The sequence below is a fragment of the Oncorhynchus tshawytscha genome, linkage group LG19, assembly GCF_018296145.1.
Source record: "Oncorhynchus tshawytscha isolate Ot180627B linkage group LG19, Otsh_v2.0, whole genome shotgun sequence".
NCBI lineage: Eukaryota > Metazoa > Chordata > Actinopteri > Salmoniformes > Salmonidae > Oncorhynchus > Oncorhynchus tshawytscha.
Genome location: NC_056447.1, coordinates 28969249 through 28990482, shown reverse-complemented (window position 1 = coordinate 28990482; position 21234 = coordinate 28969249). Strand labels below are relative to the sequence as shown.

Below are 21234 nucleotides of genomic sequence, written 5' to 3'. Positions count from 1 at the left end.
TGTCCCACCGAAATATGGGTCTATACTCACTGTTGTCAGCATGTTAAGAGGTTGTATGTTTAACATGACCTTGCTTGGTCAACTATGATAGTGTATAATGGTCTCATATCTCTTGTGATATTTATTTGACATACTTTCTTCCAATTTGAAATGTATAGATTTTTCCTCAGACATTACCTTTAGCCTTCTCTTGTTGAATATATGTCTGAAGGCTAGCTTGGGAAAATGTGATGTGCTCTTGCGGCTATTTGTAGGCCTGCTATAAATAGTGTCCTGATGGCACCACAAGCACGCCTATGATTGACAATTGCATTCAGAGTTTTGCTGCTGGGAATCAGGCTCCAAAGGACACTGAAAAGCCTATAAATGGTAAGTTCACAATATTATACACTTTTCTTTCAACCAATAAGTGTTTGAGTTCAATGTTCACCTCTGAATTGTAAAATAATGTCTAAGGATTATGTTTGACTCCTAAAAACCTTTGTAGAGCCTGATAGCAGTTCCTATTTATAACATTCTCCATTGCAACTGCTTAACTTGGTCAAAGGAAAGCAGTTACCCACTGTCTGAATTATATTTTAGTTCAATAATTGTTACATTGCTTGAGAAAGGTGCATACATGTTATTTTTTATTCAATGATCTATTTGAGTTGTTGAAAGGTTTCCCAAAGACTAATCTAGATCACATTTTTACATTATTCACAGCTGTTTTCTCCTTTCTTTTCCAGCAACTCTTACATCGGGAAGACACTGCAACTTGAAACTGGGCTTTGATCCATGCCAAGCTGAGCATTTTTTACTCAAGGACCAGTCTTCTGTAGTAGACACTTTTCCTTTATATTTGTGGGAATATCTGTTGAGTGGACAATGACTTCCAGAAGACCAATGACCCGTTCTTACTCTGGCAACGGGAGGTCCGGCGGCAGCCACAATGAGGAGGAGGTCAGCTCTTCGAATGGCCGCTTGGAGAGCTGCAACTACCTCTCCAATGTCAGGCCCGGAAACAGGTAGATGACCTCTTCTTCCTTGTTTCATTACGACTCTAGGCATTTCAGTGTGACTCTGTCCACCACACACATTCATTAGCTACTTTGGCCATCTCAACATATTTGTGGAGCCTTTTCTAGTCCTAAAAACAAATGTTACATGGCAAGTAATGACCATGCAACAGTATTTCAGTATTCTAAAGAAAAGCACAGCTCTTAGAATACCGGTAAGTATTCTTCATTTGTAGCCTACTTTATAAATACAAATGAGTCCCATGTAAAATAATCTAAGACACAAAACCACCAATATGACTGATGAGATGCCTTTATTCGCCTCCTCTATGAATAGCTACTCAAGGTATTCTCAAATCAGGTCATCGAGGTAATGCATTCTTTCTAACATTTTAACCACCCTTCCCGGTTACACCCAAGATTGAAAGAGCAAATCTACACCTGTTTTTAACAATGCTGTAAGTGAATATGTTAAATTGACTTATTTGATGTTATTGGACATCAACGTTGATATACGATTTTATTCATACAAAGTTATATGTATATTTTCAACAACGTTATAGGCACTGTTTCCATGTCACTTTCTCAACTGCTAAGAAATGTAAAATATTTGAGAGAGCAATCTCAATCTTCCTTCACAATCAGTAATGATCATGAATTGCCTTCTTCCCCTCCCTGGAATAAACAACACACTGTGCAACGATGTCTATTCGACGTCTATTCCACATTGTTTCAGCGTAATTTCGTAAAAATGACGTGAAAACAACATTGATTCAACCACTATGTGCCCAGTGGGAAGTGAAGAATGAATAATGGTTGGCTAAAAGATCCTTGAAATATTGGCTTTCTCATTGGAAAGTACTTCAGCACATGCCCTGAAGAACCGACACTCAAGCTAAAGCACCTTTTCTGTCTCCAGGAGTACATTGTTCGGTGTGATGGCTCAGCTGACTGAGGACACCCAGCCTGTATTTGAGACCACCTTAAAATCCAAGGCCGTGTCAGAGAACTGTAATGTGAAGTTGACATGTGTGGTTACAGGTAGGCCTACACTAAACAACCTCCCTCAGAGTTGACCTAATTACTTGCATTTGCGCATGTGTGTTTGAATGCTTTAGATAGTTATGAGTAGGCGATGGTATTAGTCATTCTGTGGTTAGTTTGAAATCAAAGCAGAGAAACAAACCTACTTCTGAACAGCGATGCAAACATGAATTGAGAAGGGTAATGCATATATAAACGTCAATTGAAGACAATGAAAAGAGAAAAGTTACTTTAAAATGCTTATGACTGCTTTTCTTATGTTTTCTTCTATAGCTTATTCATTAATGCGAAAATAAAATAAAACTGTTAAAAAGTAAAGGCAGCTGAGACTAAATTAGCAATGGCATAATGTTGGCGCAGAGAGGCAAGACATAAATAGGATGAAAAATCTAAGCAGGTTTTGCTATTTTCTTCCCCCCGGCATCTGAGTTGGCCCCTTCTCAACCACAGCAGCAGAACTTGTGGCCTTGAACACTGCCATGACGCAGCAGTCTGAAACAGGCCTTTGTTCTTGATACAATTTCCTTTCAAAGCTTTCTGTTCCTTTTGTTTTATTGCTGATTAATTCATTCATAAGATGCTTGAAAAAAAACAGTTAATGGCTACTGTGTTCATACTTCAATGGTAACCTGGAAATTAAAATAATGATCATACGGGCATAATCTTAATGAGAGATAAACATGAAACTATATCTAATAAAAAATTGTTTTTTGGAGTTTTTATCCAGGTTATTATTTTACACTGTATGTCTGTGATGTACAGTCGAAGTCGGAAGTTTACATACACTTAGTTTGGAGTCATTAAAACTTGTTTTTCAACCACTCCACAAATGTCTTCATAACAAACTATAGTTTTGGCAAGTCGGTTAGGACATCTACTTTGTGCATGTGTGGCCGATGTGAAATGGCTAGCTAGTTAGCGGGGTGTGCGCTAATAGTGTTTCAGTCGGTGACGTCACTCGCTCTGAGACCTCGAAGTAGTTGTTCCCCTTGCTCTGCAAGGGCCGTGGCTTTTGTGGCGCGATGGGTAACGATTCTTCGTGAGTGACTGTGGTTGATGTGTGCAGAGGGTCCCTGGTTCGAGGCGAGGAGAGGGACGGAAGCTATACTTTTACATATGACACAAGTAATTTTTCCAACAATTGTTTACAGACAGATTATTTCACTAATAAGTCACTGTATCATAATTCCCGTGGGTCAGAAGTTTACATACACTAAGTTGACTGTGCCTTTAAACAGCTTCTGAAAATGATGTCATGGCTTTAGAAGCTTCTGAGACTAATTTATTTAATTTGAGTCAATTGGAGGTGTATCTGTGGTTGTATTTCTAGGCCTACCTTCAAACTCAGTGCCTCTTTGCTTGACATCAAGGGAAATAAAAAGAAGTCAGCCAAGACCTCAGAAAATAAATTGTAGACCTCCACAAGTCTGGTTCATCCTTTTGAGCAATTTCCAAACGCCTGAAGGTACCACGTTCATCTGTACAAACAATAGTACGCATGTATGGAACCATGCAGCCGTCATACCTCTCAAGAAGGAGACGCGTTCTGTCTCCTAGAGATTAACGTACTTTGGTGTGAAAAGTGCAAATCAATCCCAGAACAACAGCAAAGGACCTTGTGAAGATGCTGGAGGAAACAGGTACAAAGGTATCTCTATCCACAGTAAAAACGAGTCCTATATCGACATAACCTGAAAGGCCGCTCAGCAAGGAAGAAGCCACTGCTCCAAAACCGCCATCAAAAAGCCAGACTACGGTTTGCAACTGCACATGGGGACAAAGATCATACTTTTTGGAGAAGTATCCTCTGGTCTGATGAAACAAAAATAGAACTGTTTGGCCATAATGACCATTGTTATGTTTGGAGGAAAAAGGGGGAGGCTTGCAAGCCGAAGAACACCATTCCAACCATGAAGCACGGATTGGCAGAATCATGTTGTGGGGGTGCTTTGCTGCAGGAGGGACTGGTGCACTTCACAAATAGATGGCATCACGAGAGAGGAAAATTATGTGGATATATTGAAGCAACATCTCAAGACATCAGTCAGGAAGTTGAAGCTTGGTCTCAAATGGGTATTTCAAATGGACAATGACCCCAAGAAAACTTCCAAAATGGTGGTAAAATGGCTTAAGGACAACAAAGTCAAGGAATTGGAGTGGCCATCACAAAGCCCTGACCTCAATCCTATAGAAAATTAGTGGGCAGAACTGAAAAGGCGTGTGCGAGCAAGGATGCCTACAAACCTGACTCAGTTGCACCGGCTCTGTCAGGAGGAATGGGCCAAAATTCACCCAACTTATTGTGGGAAGCTTGTGTAAGGCTACCCGAAACGTTTGACCCAAGTTAAACACTTTAAAGGCAATGCTACCAAATACTAAAACTTCTGACCCACTGGGAATGTGATGAAAGAAATAAAAGCTGAAATATATAATTCTCTCTACTATTATTCTGATATTTCACATTCTTAAAATAAAGTGGTGATCATAACTGACCTAAGACAGGGATTTCTTACTAGGATTAAATGTCAGGAATTGTGAAAAACTGAGTTTAAATGTATTTGGCTTAGGTGTATGTAAACCTCCGACTTCAACTTACCATCTCCATGTGATGTCCACAGGAAACCCAGCCCCAGAACTAACGTGGTACAGAGACGACATGGAGTTGGACCGATACTGCGGTCTTCCAAAATATGAAATTGGCCGCAATGGAAAAACACACACACTCCAAATTTACAAGTATGTAAGGCAATGAGAATACCATACACAATTTACACAAGATAAAAAATGTCACGAAATTCAACAATTACAATTTGGGTTTAGAAGATGTGTATTCTTGTGCTCAATGGTGCCTGCACTGTTCCCAAAATGATTTGAGTCTCTCTCTTTCCAGCTGCACAGTGGATGATGCAGCCATCTATCAGGCTTCAGCCAGGAACAGCAAAGGCATTGTCTCCTGCTCTGGGGTTCTGGAGGTGGGCACCATGAGCGAGTTCAAGATCCACCAGAGGTTCTTTGGCAAGCTGAAAGAGAAGGCAGAGAACAAGAAGAGGGAGTTGGAAGAGAGCAGGAGAAGGGGAAATGAGAATGTCCAGAAGGATCCTCAGGAACAGAAGCCTCTCCAGAACAACCCGATCGCCCCTCAGAGGAAGCACCGGACCCCAAGTGCCCACTCTTCACCACCGAATGGGGAGGAGAACACAGTCAGCCAGGGGGCAGTGGCTGTAGAACCTAATGGGGCCAGTGCCGAAGTCAGTGAACCGGCCCCAGTGACGACTACAGAGAATGGGAGCAAGACTCCCAACAATGACTTTGACAATGTGGAGATTGTCACCACCAAGCCCCCAACCACAGAAATCTTTGCCAAAAAAAAGATGAAGATCTCAAATGGTATAGATTCTGGGGTTGTCAGCAGTAACAGTAGTCATACAGGACCGGGCACCAGTGAAAATGCATATGATGGAGGAATAAGTTTGGCTCAATTTCTGTCAGAGACCCTTCATTCACAGACTGCTGAAGAAAAGAAGATCCCTGCACGAGTGGAGGAAACTGTGGCAATGGAGGCAATGGATACTACTACTACAGATCCTAAAACAAATGCAGAAAAACAGAAAGAAAGAGAGGAGAAGGGGAGAGAGAGGGCAGAAAGAGGAAGGGCGGAGAGAGAGAGGATGCTTGGAGAAGAACAGGAAAGAGAGAAAATGTCAATTGAGAGAGCAAGAGAGGCAGAGCAGTTGCAAAGGACAACAGGACATAAAAACACTGCCTCAGAGGTCAGAATGGAGGCTAAGACGCATGTCCATAAGGAGGGAGATCCTCAAGATTACCACCACATTCAGGAAACACTTTCCAATGTGCTCCACTCAGTCAAATACTTTTTCTTTGGTAAGAGTAAGAAGGATCATGCTTCTTCTGATCATCATGTGAAAGGTCAGGAGAAGGACAGAGGTCATCCAGTTGCCCCAACACAGCCGTACCCTAGCCCTCCCTATCCACAGGAGCCAGATGGTCACCCAGAGGTGTATAAAACCCCCACAGAGGAGACAGTGCCCATGGCGGTAGTAGCACCAAAAATTAACGTACCACAGAAGCAGCTAGCGTCATTTGAGAGGTTGAACCCAGCTGAACACAAGCATGGATTTACTGTTTCACACTCAGAAGAACAACCGCCAGCTCCCAGAAGAGCACCAGAGAGTGTGCCTGATTCACTGGAGCATGTTGAGCAGAAGGAGGTATGTCCGGAGGTGATGGTCAGCAGCAGTACAGAGACAGTGCCCACATCTGGCCCTCCAGCCCTCAGTGAGGTAAGTACCTTGTTGCTTCTGAGATCATCTTGACCGCTCAGTAGGCCGGGTTATTTATAGAGTGTACATTTGTGCAACAAGACTTGAATCTAACCACACCAGGCCAACAGCCAGAACTGTACAAATGATTAAGCCACAGCAAATAGACAGATAATGTCCAGAGTCCAGACAATGGAGAACATAGTGGATGCAGATGAATGGTATCAGAGACTATGGGTTTGTTAGTTGTTCTGTGTTTGTAGGCACCACCTATGCTCTGGAGCAGACAGAACACACTAGCCCATTTAGGAAACTATCCACAACAGTCATCCAGGCTCTGTTACACCATCTAGACTGTTGAGAGTGTAAGTTTCAGTGCATTAGTATCACTCGAGAGCTACACCTCGCACAATGTAGGGAGGGAAACAAGGAACTTGCCTACATGAACATGTCAACTTGTATAAAAGAATGAGACTGTTGGGGCAGTCTGCTCTTGACTAATACAAATAATTCTCATAGAGATTGGATGAGGTTTTGAAAAAATGTGTCTTTACAAAAACTTTAAATTGCACTGATGAAACAAATGTTGTAATTCTCTGTGCACTCTTTCCCACTGGGCTTTAATGGTAATCCACTTGTCAAAATTGGACCGACATGCCAAAGATGGCTGAGTGTGTAGACACAGGGTATCAGGGTCTTGTGGTCTCTGAGGCAGGCCCTGGCATGAGAGTAGGACCACTTCACATTGGACACATTGGACACATAAAACTCTGTCTCTTCTGTAATGGAGGAAGCCTCTCCAAACGTAGAGTGACTGGGCACTGGTGCTTCTATCTCCCTATCAAACTCTCAGGGTTGTATTAGCTTTCGTTTGCATGTACTGAAGACAATAAGATAAGCCTACCATTATGTTGTGATCATGAAATAGGATTACATTTCAACAATGAGCTCTGCTGGATGATGTAATGGTTGTTTGATTGTAATCCTGCCCACATGATTTACTGGCACTGTTCAGTTCCATGTTATACTGTAGACTATGTAACAGTATGGCTCATCATGGATTAACTTCACTGGCAAACAGATATGCTTTTATTTCATGGATTTACTTCCCTTCTAGTTGAAATGCTGAAAGATTGTGTCAGTAATGCAACTAGAATCCACATCTCGCTCAATGCCAGTGACACATGATGACACAGATTCTATTAGTCCCCTATGGTGCTAATTTCATTAACCTCCAAGTCTTCTGTCCAGTGTGTTTGTATTGGATTAGAAGAGCATGTGCAGTAAGGGGAGCTGCTCTCCACTCTTAACACACACTTACACCTGGCAAGCAGTGGTTTTGTTAACAGGTTTCTCCATAATGTGGAACTGCAACTCCCCTTTTCTGTTGTGGCGAGTTAATGTTAGATGTTGGAGCAAATCAGTTGGAGGAACTCATAACATTCGTCAGAACTTGTGCTTGCGCACAAGAGTGAAACTTCAGTGAAATAAAGAGGCCTAGTTCTTGCCAGAGCTCCATCTTTAGAGGGAACGTGACACCAGTTCCTCTCCATTAACCACAACTTCTATTTTATGGGCTCTCCTGTTCAAACATGTTGTCATAGAACTTCACGTGGCTAGTTTCTGTCAGGAGCACATGAAAGTGATTTATCATTAATGACTTAAGGAAGAAAATGACCTAAGAAAAAAGTCAGGGGAAGTTGTAGATAGGACTGACATAGGTTCCTCAAAATGATAAATGTTATTATTCAGTGTAAACTACATAGTGCTCTTCAAACAAACCTGTAATCCAGGAAAAAGGAGATTGCATTAAAATATAATTTTTTAATTGTCTGAAACATTTGTTTGAATTAAGATGGAAATTGCTTTTGCCTCAGGCATTGTTACTTTTATTAGGTCCAGTTTTTCAAAACAGGAAATATGTTGACACAAATATAATTTATGACTTTTAAGTTAAAGTCACGTAGGTGTTGTCACTATTTCCCCAAAGACAACTGAATTTCCTGAGCATGTGCTGGGCAACAGTAAATTACTTTGAGCATGAGTCACTTGAGCTGGGATCAGTTTATGGTCCCTTGCCAACAGACAGGCACTCATTCATTCAGCTCACTAGCTCATTGTGTAAATAACACACCTGTTAAAGGAATGGGGAAATCCCCAATTTCAACACAACCGGTCCCTTCTCAGGATACTTTAACCTGCCTGACAGGTAAACACCTCAATTATCATAACACAATGGTCTCCCTTCAAATACATTACTACAAAATAGAACAGTATGAAACAGAACAAAGTATAAGAATGCTTGAATTTATTGCATCTTTGTATCATCAAATCATATGATTATTTTGTTGATTATACTGCCATGTTTAATATAGTAGCAGTAGTTTGATTACAGGTTGTTTCCTTGTATGGAAAAAAAGAGAAGCTGTTTAGCTTATCATGTGTAGACAAAGCTGTCAGTTTTGAAAAACTCTTTGTATTTGCCAAATCCTGGCTTCAACTAACCTCTAGCCTACTCAATATGGTAAGGGCGAGTTCATTGAAAACTGAAACGTTGTTATTAAAAAAAATTATATATTGTCCGTGGTCAAACAACACTACGTAAACGTCTGCTGATACAACATGTTCACAAAGGTTTTACAGTTCACGTATGATGAAAACTCTGATACTGTATAGGGATCTTTAGATGTTCTGGCTTTATATTATATCAGTGGTCATCTTTAAAAGCTAATCTATGATAATGGTACCGGAGGGGATGGCTGCCGTTCTACGGTCTCCTAACCAACCGTGCTATTTTGTTAGTTTTTTCGCATTGTTTGTAACTTTTTATGTACAATAAAGTTGCTGCTACCGTCTCTTATGACCGAAAAAAGCTTCTGGATATCAGAACAGTGATTACTCACCTCGAACTGGACATAGATTTTTTCTTTAACGAGTCCAATGCAAAGGATATACTGCTTTCCGGAGAACAGGTCCACATCCCTTCATTCGCGTGAAGAAAAGGCGGAGATACAGAGGGAGAAGTTCTGGATGCCTTGTTAGGATTCGTAGGCGAGTGAGTAAATCGGCATACCATTGGTTCTATTGGCCAACGTGCAATCAATGGAAAACAAACTCGATGATCTACGGTCGAGAATATCCTACCAACGGGACATCAAAAACTGTAATATCTTACGATTCACCGAGTTGTGGCTGAACGACGACACGGATACCATAGAGCTGGCTGGTTTAACATGTCTAATGTTAAAGAAGTCTCGAAATATTGCTCACCTGAGGTAGAGTACCTCATGATAAGCTGTAGACCACACTATATACCAAGAGAGTTCTCATCTATGTTATTCGTAGCTGTCTATATACAATATATATGTCACAGCCTACTAGGAGTGGTGGGTTGGAATCAGGGAGAGAGAGGAGGGTTCGGTAAATCATAATTTATTCTCCTGCAAAAATGGTCACGCCAACATACAGGGCGCATAAAACAGCCCAGCCCAAACACAGGACCAAACAGTCCGGAGAATACAAACATGAAACCACAACCAACAGAGTAACAAAAAACAATCCCGCACAAAACAAGGGCGGGTCAAACTACTACATATAGGGAAGCTAATTAAACCAAAATACACACAGGTGAAACTAATAAGACAAAACCAACAGACAAACGAAAAAGGGATCGGTAGCGGCTAGTAGGACGGTGACGACGACCACCGAGCACCGCCCGAACAGGCAGGGGAGCCAACTTCGGCGGAAGTCGTGACAATATATATATATATATATACAAACCGATGCTAGCACTAAGACCGCACTCATTGAGCTGTGTAAGGCGATAAGCAAACAAGAAAAATGCTTATCCAGAAGTGGCGCTCCTAGTGGCCGGGGACTTTAATGCAGGCAAACTTAAATCCGTTTGACTTTATATCTAACAGCATGTCACATGTGCAACCAGAGAAAAAACAATTCTAGACCACCTTTACTGCACACACAAAGACACATACAAAACTCTCCCCTGCCCTCCATTTGGCAAATCTGATCATAACTCTATCCTCCTGATTCCTGCTTACAAGCAAAAACTAAAGCAGGAAGTACCAGTGACTCGCTCAATGCGGAAGTGGTCCGATGATACGGATGCTATGCTACAGTACTGTTTTGCAAGCACAGACTGGAATATGTTCCATAATTCATCATTGGCATTGAGGAGTATACCACCTCAGTCACCGGCTTCATCAATAAGTGCATTGAGGACATCGTCCTTACCATATCTGGTTTGGGAAATGAAGCCATAGATTACAGGCAACATCCGCACCGAGCTAAAGGCTAGAGCTGCTGCTTTAAAGGAGTAGGACACTAATCCGGACGCTTATAAGAAATCCCGCTATGCCCTCAGAAGAACCATAAAGCAGGCAAAGCGTCAATACAGGACTAAGATTGAATCCTACTACACTGGCTCTGACGTTCGTCGGATGTGGCAAGGCTTGCAAACTATAACGGATTACAAAGGGAAACCCAGCCAAATCAAATCAAATCAAATGGTATTGGTCACATACACATGGTTAGCAGATGTTATTGCGAGTGTAACGAAATGCTTGTGCTTCTAGTTCCGACAGTGCAGCAATATCTAACAAGTAATCTAACAATTCCACAACAACTTTCTAATACACACAAATCTAAGTAAAGGAATGGAATAAGAATATATACATATAAATAAATATATGGATGAGCAATGACCAAGCGACATAGGAAAGATGCAATAGATGGTAAACAATAGCCGCAAGCTGCCCAGTGACGCAAGCCCACCAGACGAGCTAAATGCCTTTTATGCTCGCTTCGAGGCAAGCAACGCTGAAGCATGCATGGAAGCTCCAGCTGTTCACGGACAACTGTGTGATCACGCTCTCCGTAGCCGATGTGAGCAAGACTTTTAAACAGGTCACTGTTCACAAGACTGCTGGGCCAGACGTATTACCAGGGTGTGTACTCAGAGCATGCACGGACCAACTTGCAAGTGTCTTCACTAACATTTTAAACCTCTCCCTGACCGAGTCTGTAATAACCATATGTTTCAAGCCGACCACTATAGTCCCTGTGCCCAAGAATGCGAAGGTAACCTGCCTAAATTACTACCGCCCCGTAGCACTCACATCGTAGCCATGAAGTGCTTTGAAAGGCTGGTCATGGCTCACATCAACACCATCATCCCGGAAACCCTAGACCTGCTCTTATTCGCATACCACCCCAACAGATCCACAGATGACACAATCTCAATCGCGCTCCATACTGCCCTTTCTCACCTGGACAAAAGAAACACCTATGTGAGAATGCTGTTTGTTGACTACAGCTCAGCGTTCAACACCGTAGACTAAACACTTCCCTCTGCAACTGGATCTTGGACTTTCTGACGGCCGCCCCCAGGTGGTAAGGGTAGGCAACAACACTTCTGCCATGCTGATCATCAACACCGGTTCCCCTTAGGGGTGCGTGCTTAGTCCCTTCCTGTAGTCCCTGTTCACTCACAACTGCGTGGCCTGGCACGACTTCAACACCATCATTAAGTTTGCTGATGACAGTAGGCCTGATCACCGACAACGATGAGACAGCCTATAGGGAGGAGGTCAGAGAGGAGGTCAGATATGAGCAGGACAAAGGAGATGATCGTGGACTACAGGAAAAGGAGGGCTGTAGTGGAGCGGCTCTAGAGTTTCAAATTCATTGGTGTCCACATCTCCAGCAAACTGTCATGTTCCAAACACATCAAGACAGTCGTGAAGAGGACACGACAACACCTTTTCCCCCTCAGGAGACTGAAAATATTTGTCATGGGTCCGCAGATGCTCAGAAAGTTCTACAGCTGCACCATCGAGAGCATCCTGATCAGTTGCATCACCTCCTGGTATGGCAACTGTTCGGCATCCGACTGTTAGGCGCTACAGAGGGTAGTGCGTATGGCCCAATACGTCACTGGGGCCAAGCTTCCTGTCATCCAGGACCTGTATACTAGGCGCTGTCAGAGGAAAGCCCAAAAAACTGTCAAAGACTCCAGTCACCCAAGTCATAGACTGTTCTCTCTGCTACCGCATGGAAAGCGGTACCGGAGCACCAAGTCTAGGTCCAAAAGGCTCCTTAACAGCTTCTACCCCAAAGCCATAAGACTCCTGAACAATTAATCAAATGGCCAGCTGGACTCTTTACATTGACCCCCTGGTACCGGTACCCCCCGTATATAGCCTCGTTGTTGTTATGTAATCTTATTGTGTTATATATAGCAAATATTTTCTTAACTCTATTTCTTGAACTGCTTTGTTGGTTAAGGGCTGGTAAGTAAGCATTTCACGTAAGGTCTTCGGCACATGTGACAAATACAATTGGATTTGATTTGAAATAAAGGGGACCCATAAGCAGACAATGAAAGCTCTTATAATATTTGATGATGACATTTCTCTAAAACAGGCTATAGGCTAAATGTGCACCACCAAGTCAGAACAGTAGGCTAACTTATGAGGGGAAAAGGGACCAAATTATTAGGTTGAGGCACATGGGCTACTAACAGCTTGCTACACAACATACACTTAGTATTACTTTCTTAGCTACAGTATACGTATCTCCCTGACATATTACATCATTTATGCAGCAACATACAAGACATTTTTGGACTCACCTTGTTGTGCTGTGCTCACTTGAACAGGAAGGTGGCGTGACGGTCCTTCGTAGGCATATCTTGTCATCAAACTTTGTCATCAAGTCTGGTATTCTCTATATTTATGGTGCTTTCAAGACAACTGTGAACTCAGAAAAAAACTAGGTTGAATCATGATGTCAGTGATCTTCCGGTCGAAGGTCTAGAAAGAGGCCTGAGTTCCCGACTTGCAATTTAGAGTTGGATGACTGTTCAAAAAATATTTTCCCAGTCAGAGCTAATTTTTTTATGAGTTCCCAGTTGTCTTGAACTAACTGAAGTCTGGGATATCTCAGTTCCGATTTTCCAGTTGTTTTGAACACGGCAGAAGTCATGCTGGATTGACAGCATGGCCAATGTTGAATGTTTTTTTACTCTCTGAAAAGACACCCTTAAACCCAGACTTGGACCACACACCGACTCCACTGACTCGCAGGCTAGTGATTGCTTTTCAACACTTGCAGTTAACCACTGATTCCTTCCAAACCACTCATTGTTAAATTTGCAATTTCCAACTTGTTGTGTAATGTTCATGTCCACGAGCATGGATACGTTTGATCTATTATTGCTCTTCAGGATTTCTCGTCATATGATAAGGATTGAAAAGGATTTGCCAGTAGATTGTCGACTTGATTCATGATGATGACTGCTGGCTTGCTAGCTAAGATTTTGAAAGTATGATATGGATCAGTCCAATCAAAGCTACGGTAGATATAACGTAATTTGACTTAATTTTATCTGTGGCCAATGACCTTGAGCATTCTTGGATGGGCTCTTCTAATGTAACTCAATGGCAGCACCCAAGGGGCTTGAATTTTCGAGCTCTCCCCGTAAATTTTGCGGTGATGGAGTGTCCCCATGAGTGACAGAACACTGAGCCAATCACGCTACAACTAGAGGACATTACCAACCCCTATGCTCCGTATTTTCTGCTGGCTTCCCCACCACCACAGAAAGAACTGAGCTACTGTAAGCTGAAACACCAGCATTTTGGAGCGGCCTTTCTCCAGAAAGCAAAAAAGAGACCATGTTTGTATGTTGCTTTATTAACTCAATTATACATTTTTTACATTGTTGCAAACTGATATGTGACACGTATTATTGCCAAAATAACATGTAAAACAGGCAACAAACAAAATCCAACAACAAAATGTTTTTTTCCTTTTTTTTAGCTAAACAGGTTGGGCTCAAAACAGATGGGGCTCTGCCCCACCTGCCCTGAACGACGGGTCGCCACTGTGTTGTTCAGGGATTTCCAAATACCATTTGAGTGTGTTGATGTTTTGTGGTACTAAACAGCTGTTTTTGTTTTTGCCTCAAGGCAACCGTGGACCAGACCCAGGCAGACCCTGTCCCCCATGTGATTGTCTCAGCCCCAGATGAGCCAAACATTCAAGTGTTTTCTTCCGGGACTGATCAGGTGACAAGACATGATGCCAAAACTGAAGATTTACACAAACAGGGTCCATCTGACACTCCATGGAGCCCAGACCCCAGCAGTGGAGCAAGTTCCTATATGTCAAACCGCACTAGTGTGGGTGAAAGCGGCAGTGCTCCTAACAATAATGCCTCACCCACAGTCAACCTCGGCCTGATGACAGTATCCACAGAAAGTGAGAAAGAGAAGGTAATGCATGTGGATGAGAAGGGCATTGGAAGTGTCTATGAGACACAAAAGAAATGTTATTGTGCTTTTGAGGAGAAAGGAGAGAAAGGTGATGTCAAAGCAGAGAATCAACCATGTCCCACTTTAAATGTGAGTGTTTTAGAGGAGAGGAGAGAGAAGATACATAACAAGGAGATCCATTTCAAACGTTTGCTCCCAGAGAGTTCAGAGAATGATGGTCAAAATACACCAGAGGAATGCCCTTCTGTGGCAGGGGGGGACCAATATCTCAACATAAAAGAGAATTCTACCTTAGCTTTGGAGGAAAGTCTTGAAAGTGCCTTAAAAGTGGAATATACTCCTGCTTTGGAGAAAAGTTTTGTGGACAGTTCATTTGGCAACCTGAAGATACAAGAACAGGTGGCACCTATTGTGCAGAAAATGTCTGAGCAAAAGGATGTGAACTTAGAGAGAAACGAAGTGCCGACCCGCACTATTGAGAGACATGTTGAAACAGAAGAAAAGGTGACTGAAATAAAGGTGGAAGTGCTGGGTGAATCTAAGATCCACTCAGAGACCCAGCCTGTGAAAGGCTCTGTCATTGTGTCCCCTGTGCCACCAGTGTCAGCATCAGTTACCAGTCCAGAGGCTAATTCCACTCATCTGGGTGGATACTTTGGAAATGTACCACAGATTAGAATGGTAGATTCTGCTCTTAGAATCCCAGAAATCAAAATAATTGTTCCAGAACAACAGATAAAAGAAGAGCAAATTATTATACCAAATGTAGAGATTATGGAAGCAGAAGTCAAAGAGCCTACACAGCCATTGATACCTATTACACCCAATGAACCTTCATCAGAGACAGACATTTTCCAAAAGGATGTTGCAAATGATGTGTCAGGCATAATGATAGCAGAAAACAGCTCAGCTTTTACCCCAGTGGTTATAGATGGGACACCCACACAACAAAGTATGTGGAATGATGAAATCATCCGACGAACAGAGAAATTGCAGGAAGTTCCACAACCAGTTGAAGAGGCAAAAACACCTACGGCAGAGCAGTCAACTAACATAAAGAATGAGTGGCTCACAAAGGCGTTAATTCCTGCAATAAATGTTTCCTATACTGATGACAGTAAACTCAGGAAAATAGATCATGAATATCCACATGTCAAGCCCCCTGTCTTAGATAGAGGAAAGACAAAGGAAGCACCCAGTGTGCCTCTGCGTGTGGTCCCTCCTATTTCTGAAAGCAAGGAGCTTCCTAAAAATGACAATAAAGAATCAGAATCATTGGCGGATATGCTCAGGGGGGTCAAGAGTGATTTTGAAAATGTTACTTCCTATGAGTCTGACAAAACCCATAGTGAGCCACAGAAACAGACTATAGAAACAAAGGAACAGAGTATGATAGACAACATCCCCTCTGTATCATATAAAGCCTTAATGCCAACAGAAGTAACAACAATGCAAAAAGCTGTGGACATCAGTTTTACTGAAACTGAAAAAGTAAAACCACTCAAAGAGTCAAGGATAGAGTCTTACATCATTGGCGATGAACCAAGAGAAAGAAACCCTATTGAAAGGCTTGCTGTCAAACCCCCAACACCCCCCAGGAGTCCCAGCAGTCTCCGCAGGCTCACGTCAAGGACTCCCCCTGCCATTACTGTGGATGACCCTCTTAACAGTGAGAAGGCAGTATCGGAGCAGAGTGTTGGAGACACCCCAACATCCTCCCTGTCCTGTGAGAGCAGCCCCAGGCTGAAAAGAAGGGATAGTCTGACCCTCATCCGCTCTGCCACGCCCGAAGAGCTGGCCTCTGGAGCTCGCCGCAAGATCTTCATCCCCAGGGAGGGAGAAGGGGTTGGGGTAGTGGTGGCACTGGGTGTGGGTGGTAGTCCGCTGGACACCCAGGTCAAGAAGGAGGCTCCATATATGTCACCCAGTCAGGCTCGCAGGGCAGCATTCCTGCAGGCCCCAGCAGGCTCACAGACCCCACCGCTGGAGAGACGGTCCCCTCTTTTGAGCCGTAGGAAGGCCACCCTGGAGGTGCCCAAAGTTGTGGAAGAGATCAGCACTGAGGAGCCAGATAGCCCCAAGACTGAGGTCAAACCTCCTGAGAAGGAGAAGCAGAACCCCTTCAAAGGTAAAACAATAAAATAGGACAAGTAGGAGATTGTGTTTGATTTTAAATTAGTTAGTTGTTTTACATGAACACCATATTGTTGTTTTGCTCATCTCTTAGTGTTGGTAACTCAGGGACTGTACAGTAGACACGTGTCTCCTATCAGGGTGGGCTGATCAGGAAGCTTCCACTGGAGGAAGTGAAAACATTAGAGAGTATCATGTACAGTATATCTTTACCTTGTTGTCCCCCCTCCCTCTCTCACCAGCTCCTCAGGTTATCCGTAAGATCAGGGGAGAGCCTTTCCCAGATGCCTCAGGACACTTGAAGCTCTGGTGCCAGTTCTTCAACGTGCTCAGTGACTCCACCATCAAGTGGTACAGGGACGAGGAAGAGATAGTAGAGGTGAAAAGAAGGTAAATCTCTAGGCAATCTCCCATCCCAGAGTTTACAGTATCTGCTTGCAATACAATCTAGTGGTGAAATATCATTTATACTCAACCTGATCAAAGCCATTATGTAGTTACAGTGTTAGACACCAGCCCTCTGAAAACAGTTGCTTTGTACAGTGATTCTGTAAACATTCATTAATAGCCCAATAGACTGGTTAATCTGAGCCATATGCTATAATATGAAGGACTAATGTTGTGAAGATGAACAGCCTTTAATTATACCAGCGTGGCCATCACACAGTCATGGCATTCTTTCATTCTCACTCTGAGAGGTATCCAGCTCATGTGACCAGGGAGTCCACCCAGCTCTGAGTCTTACTGTGACGCAAGGCCAGACACAGCCACTGTAAACTGAGACACTCTATTTCGCAATCACCAGGGGACATTAAAGTCTAGATCTGTGCTATTGGCTGCTGGGTCAGCAAAATCTCCCCTCGCCAAGCACGGCACGCAGCACTACTGTCTCTCTCAGTCTCACAGTGACCTCTTGTGGAGGTGAATATGATATTGAATATGCCGTGAGTGTTTGAATATGCCGTGAGCGTATGCCTTGTGTCACGTCAACCTGTTTATTTTCCTTTATTTCCCAGTGGAGGAGATGAAAGCCAAGTGGCGCTGGCCATTGTCCAGACATCCAGTCGAGATTGTGGAGTGTATGGCTGCTCAATCAAGAACGAATTTGGGACAGATTCCACTGACTTCCTTCTCAGCGTAGACCGTAAGTGATGTCAACTGAACATAATTTTGAAATCACACAATATTATTTCAACAATTTTTTCCATGAGTTACCATTTGTGATTGTTTTCTCTTCTTCTGCAGTACTTTCAGAGTACTTCCTGCAGGAGGATTTAGAAGGTAAGCCTCACAGGCACTGAGAGGTTTTTAGTAATAACTTCTATTTGCTTGCTGAAATTGTTGGATTCCTTATAGCAATTATTCTAACAATGTTACTACTCCTGTGGAGAGCTTCTGACATTCATATTGTGTTCTTTACAGTTGGAGAAGAGATGGAAATGACTCCAATGCTATTCACCAAAGGCCTAGCAGACCCGGGCTACTGGGGGGAGAAGTTCTTTGGGCGCATCATGACACAGGAGGCCCACCTGGGAGAGGGCTGTGCACATAAGGCCTGCAGGGTGAAGGTTATCTATGGCCTAGACCCTGTGTTTGAGTCCGGAACCACCTGTATCATTAAATTACAAAGCCCCATCGCCTATGGGACCAAACTGGAGAGCAACCTTGCAGAGAAAAACATGGAAATTACTAAGCAAGTGAGTCTTATTGTACATGTATGTACAGTACATTTCATCACAAGAACAGCTCTACTATAGAGTTATGTATTGCTCCGACTCTGCATTTCTGTGTTAAGCTTGAAAAAATGTACAGAAATGGTCAGCTGTTGTTTGGTATTGCAACATAGGAAGTCATCTCTACAGGGTCGTATTTATTAGGCACCAAACAGAAGAAAACGGACTGAAACAGGGAGGGAAGGGACTACCTGAACTTTAGTTTTCTGTTGCAAAACATTTTGCTACGGTGTGCCTTAATGCATATGACCCTGGTCTTGTGGTGTTATCGAATAATAGCTTTCGGGTACTAAGTCAGAGACTGAGTCCAGGGTTCATACCAATGCATAACCGGAGTTGATTGGTGTAACAATTGAATTGAAGAGCCTCAGTGTAGAGAAAACGCATATGGCATATCTTCACATTTTGTCTCACCAGGAGTGCAAAATCCAAAACACAGTTCGAGAGTATTGCAAAATCTTTGCAGCTGAGGCGAGGGTGATTGAAAACTTTGGCTTTTCACTGGAGTAAGTAATATAATGACTGCAATGTATATTTTGATCATTAAAACATGTTTTTTATCAATACAGTATTCAATGATCATTATCAATACACAATAGTATGAGTAAATTGAGGACAAAAAACAGCTGAGTATGATTATGTAATTCTTTCCCTGCACGTGCCAACACCTTTGTTTTGCTGCATCTTTACACAGAGTGAGCCCTCTCTATCTGGTGTACCGCCCTGCCAACTCTGTCCCTTACGCCACTGTGGAGGCTGACCTGAAGGGCATCTTCCTTAAGTACTGTATGATGGATGCCAAAGGCAGGCTGATCACCAGAGCCACCTCAGAGGTGGAAATGAAATGCTGCTCCTTCCAGCATTGGATCCACCAATGGACAAACGGCAACTTACTGGTTACTGGGCTGGAGGGTAAGAAAGATTAGCAGACAGGGTCATTCCCAAAAAGATGAACAAAGTCAGTTCAAATAACAATATGATCCATGTACTTTGTTTCTTTCAGGTGTTGGACCGAAGATCACTAAAGTTAGAATCGTCACGAAATCAAAGGGGTTTGTATAGCGAAATATCAGAATAATATATTTAGGTTGTCATATGGAAATACCTATTGATGCTAGTATTTGAAGTAGGTCTATACTGTGTTAATGTTTTACCAGTTGGTCCACATCATCTTATCCAACTCTTAGTTATGAAATGACTTCTGCATTGCAGGTATCAAGGCCTTACAGATGATGGTTATCCTAAGGTGTTTGAGCAGTTCCTGACTCAGCATCAGTGTAACTACTACTGTGGGCTCCTCAGCCTGAGAACTCTGAAGCCCATGGACACCCTGCAGCAGCCCCCCAAGATCAAAGGCTCCCGGAGCCCCTTGCTCGGCAGGAAGTTAGGCTCGTCCAGCCCTCAGCACAACAGGAAGTTGGGCTCATCCAGCCCCCAGCTGCAGAGAAAAGGACTGAACAGCCCCTTGACAACCAGAAAGGCCACCTCCAGCCCAAAGGTGCCTAGAAAGACTAGGGAGACAGAAGACAACCAGTCCACAGCCAAACCCAAGGCGGAGGAGAGTATCAAAGTTGTGGTATGAGGTAGCAACGTCCAAAGGGAATACATATCAAAGCAGCTTCCCTTTTCTTTCACGCCAACGTTCAGCTTTTTTATGTTCTCCTGTCACCCATTGCTGTATTTAGTTGGGTTGAAGCAAGGACGACCAGCATGGCCTTGAACTAAATGTTACAGAGCTTGTGCCTGAAAAGTCTTCATCCAAGAAGGAGAGACAAACAGGGAGATGAGTTCAAATCTAGGGAATAGGTCACCCTAGGGGATATTTATATAACATTACTGTGAATTTCTCAATAACCATCAGTAGTAGTAAGATACTCCCCATTCTCCAGCTTTATGCTGAAATGGTTTAAGTGAGTGGAGGAGGTACAGTACCTTTAAGAAAACTTCCAGCACTAAGGAAATGGGACACAGTTTTCTCTCACATCCAGTACAGTCTTCTTGAAAAGAAGAGACTTATGAAGTTGTTGAAACAATGGTGCTGGATACAAAGCCGTGGCCGTAAGCAGAGCTCTAATAGCTTGATGCAGATGCAAGGGTAGTGAAGTGCACCAACTGCATTGTACATCTGGGATGTATAAGTCTTGGTCATTGAAATTGTTTTTGTTGAACAGTAATTGGATCTTGTTACTGTTGGTCGTATAGCATGCTCTACTTGTTTCTATTATGGCAGTATTATGTCCTTAAACTACGCATTACAGTCTTCCGAAAACTGAGCAAAGACAACACTACTCTTGCCTCTTCACTGGGAATATGTTTTTGTGCACTTTTTTTGCCAAATGTTTTCTTGCCTTTTGAAAACTGCCAGGTTTTAGTAGTTCAGTTCATTTTTGTTGAACTTTGTTCAAACCCTGTAATCTGTTCATTGGAAAGGAACATGTTCACATGCTTAACTCTGAACAGTACAGTAGACCGATCCCCTTAACCTGGTTCTTTAAAGGAACAGTACAGTACACCGATCCCCTTAACCTGGTTCTTTAAAGGAATAGTACAGTAGACCGATCCCCTTAACCTGGTTCTTTACATGAATAGTGCAGTAGACCGATCCCCTTAACCTTGTTCTTTAAAGGAACAGTACAGTACACCGATCCCCTTAACCTGGTTCTTTAAAGGAAAAGTACAGTAGACCGATCCCCTTAACCTGGTTCTTTAAAGGAATAGTACAGTAGACCGATCCCCTTAACCTGGTTCTTTA

General features: G+C 42.9%; 1 protein-coding gene across 1 annotated transcript; it reads left to right on the top strand.

The window, feature by feature from the left end:
* The first annotated feature begins 266 nt into the window (after positions 1 to 266).
* alpk3a (alpha-kinase 3a) lies at positions 267 to 21234 on the top strand. The gene is made up of 14 exons (XM_024379500.2): positions 267 to 369; positions 729 to 1007; positions 1918 to 2039; positions 4661 to 4778; positions 4933 to 6343; positions 14311 to 16744; positions 16992 to 17139; positions 17766 to 17893; positions 17995 to 18030; positions 18172 to 18446; positions 18900 to 18988; positions 19177 to 19394; positions 19486 to 19534; positions 19695 to 21234. The coding sequence occupies exons 2-14, from the start codon at positions 868 to 870 to the stop codon at positions 20062 to 20064; spliced, it is 5538 nt and encodes a 1845-aa protein (XP_024235268.1). The 5' UTR covers positions 267 to 369; positions 729 to 867; the 3' UTR covers positions 20065 to 21234.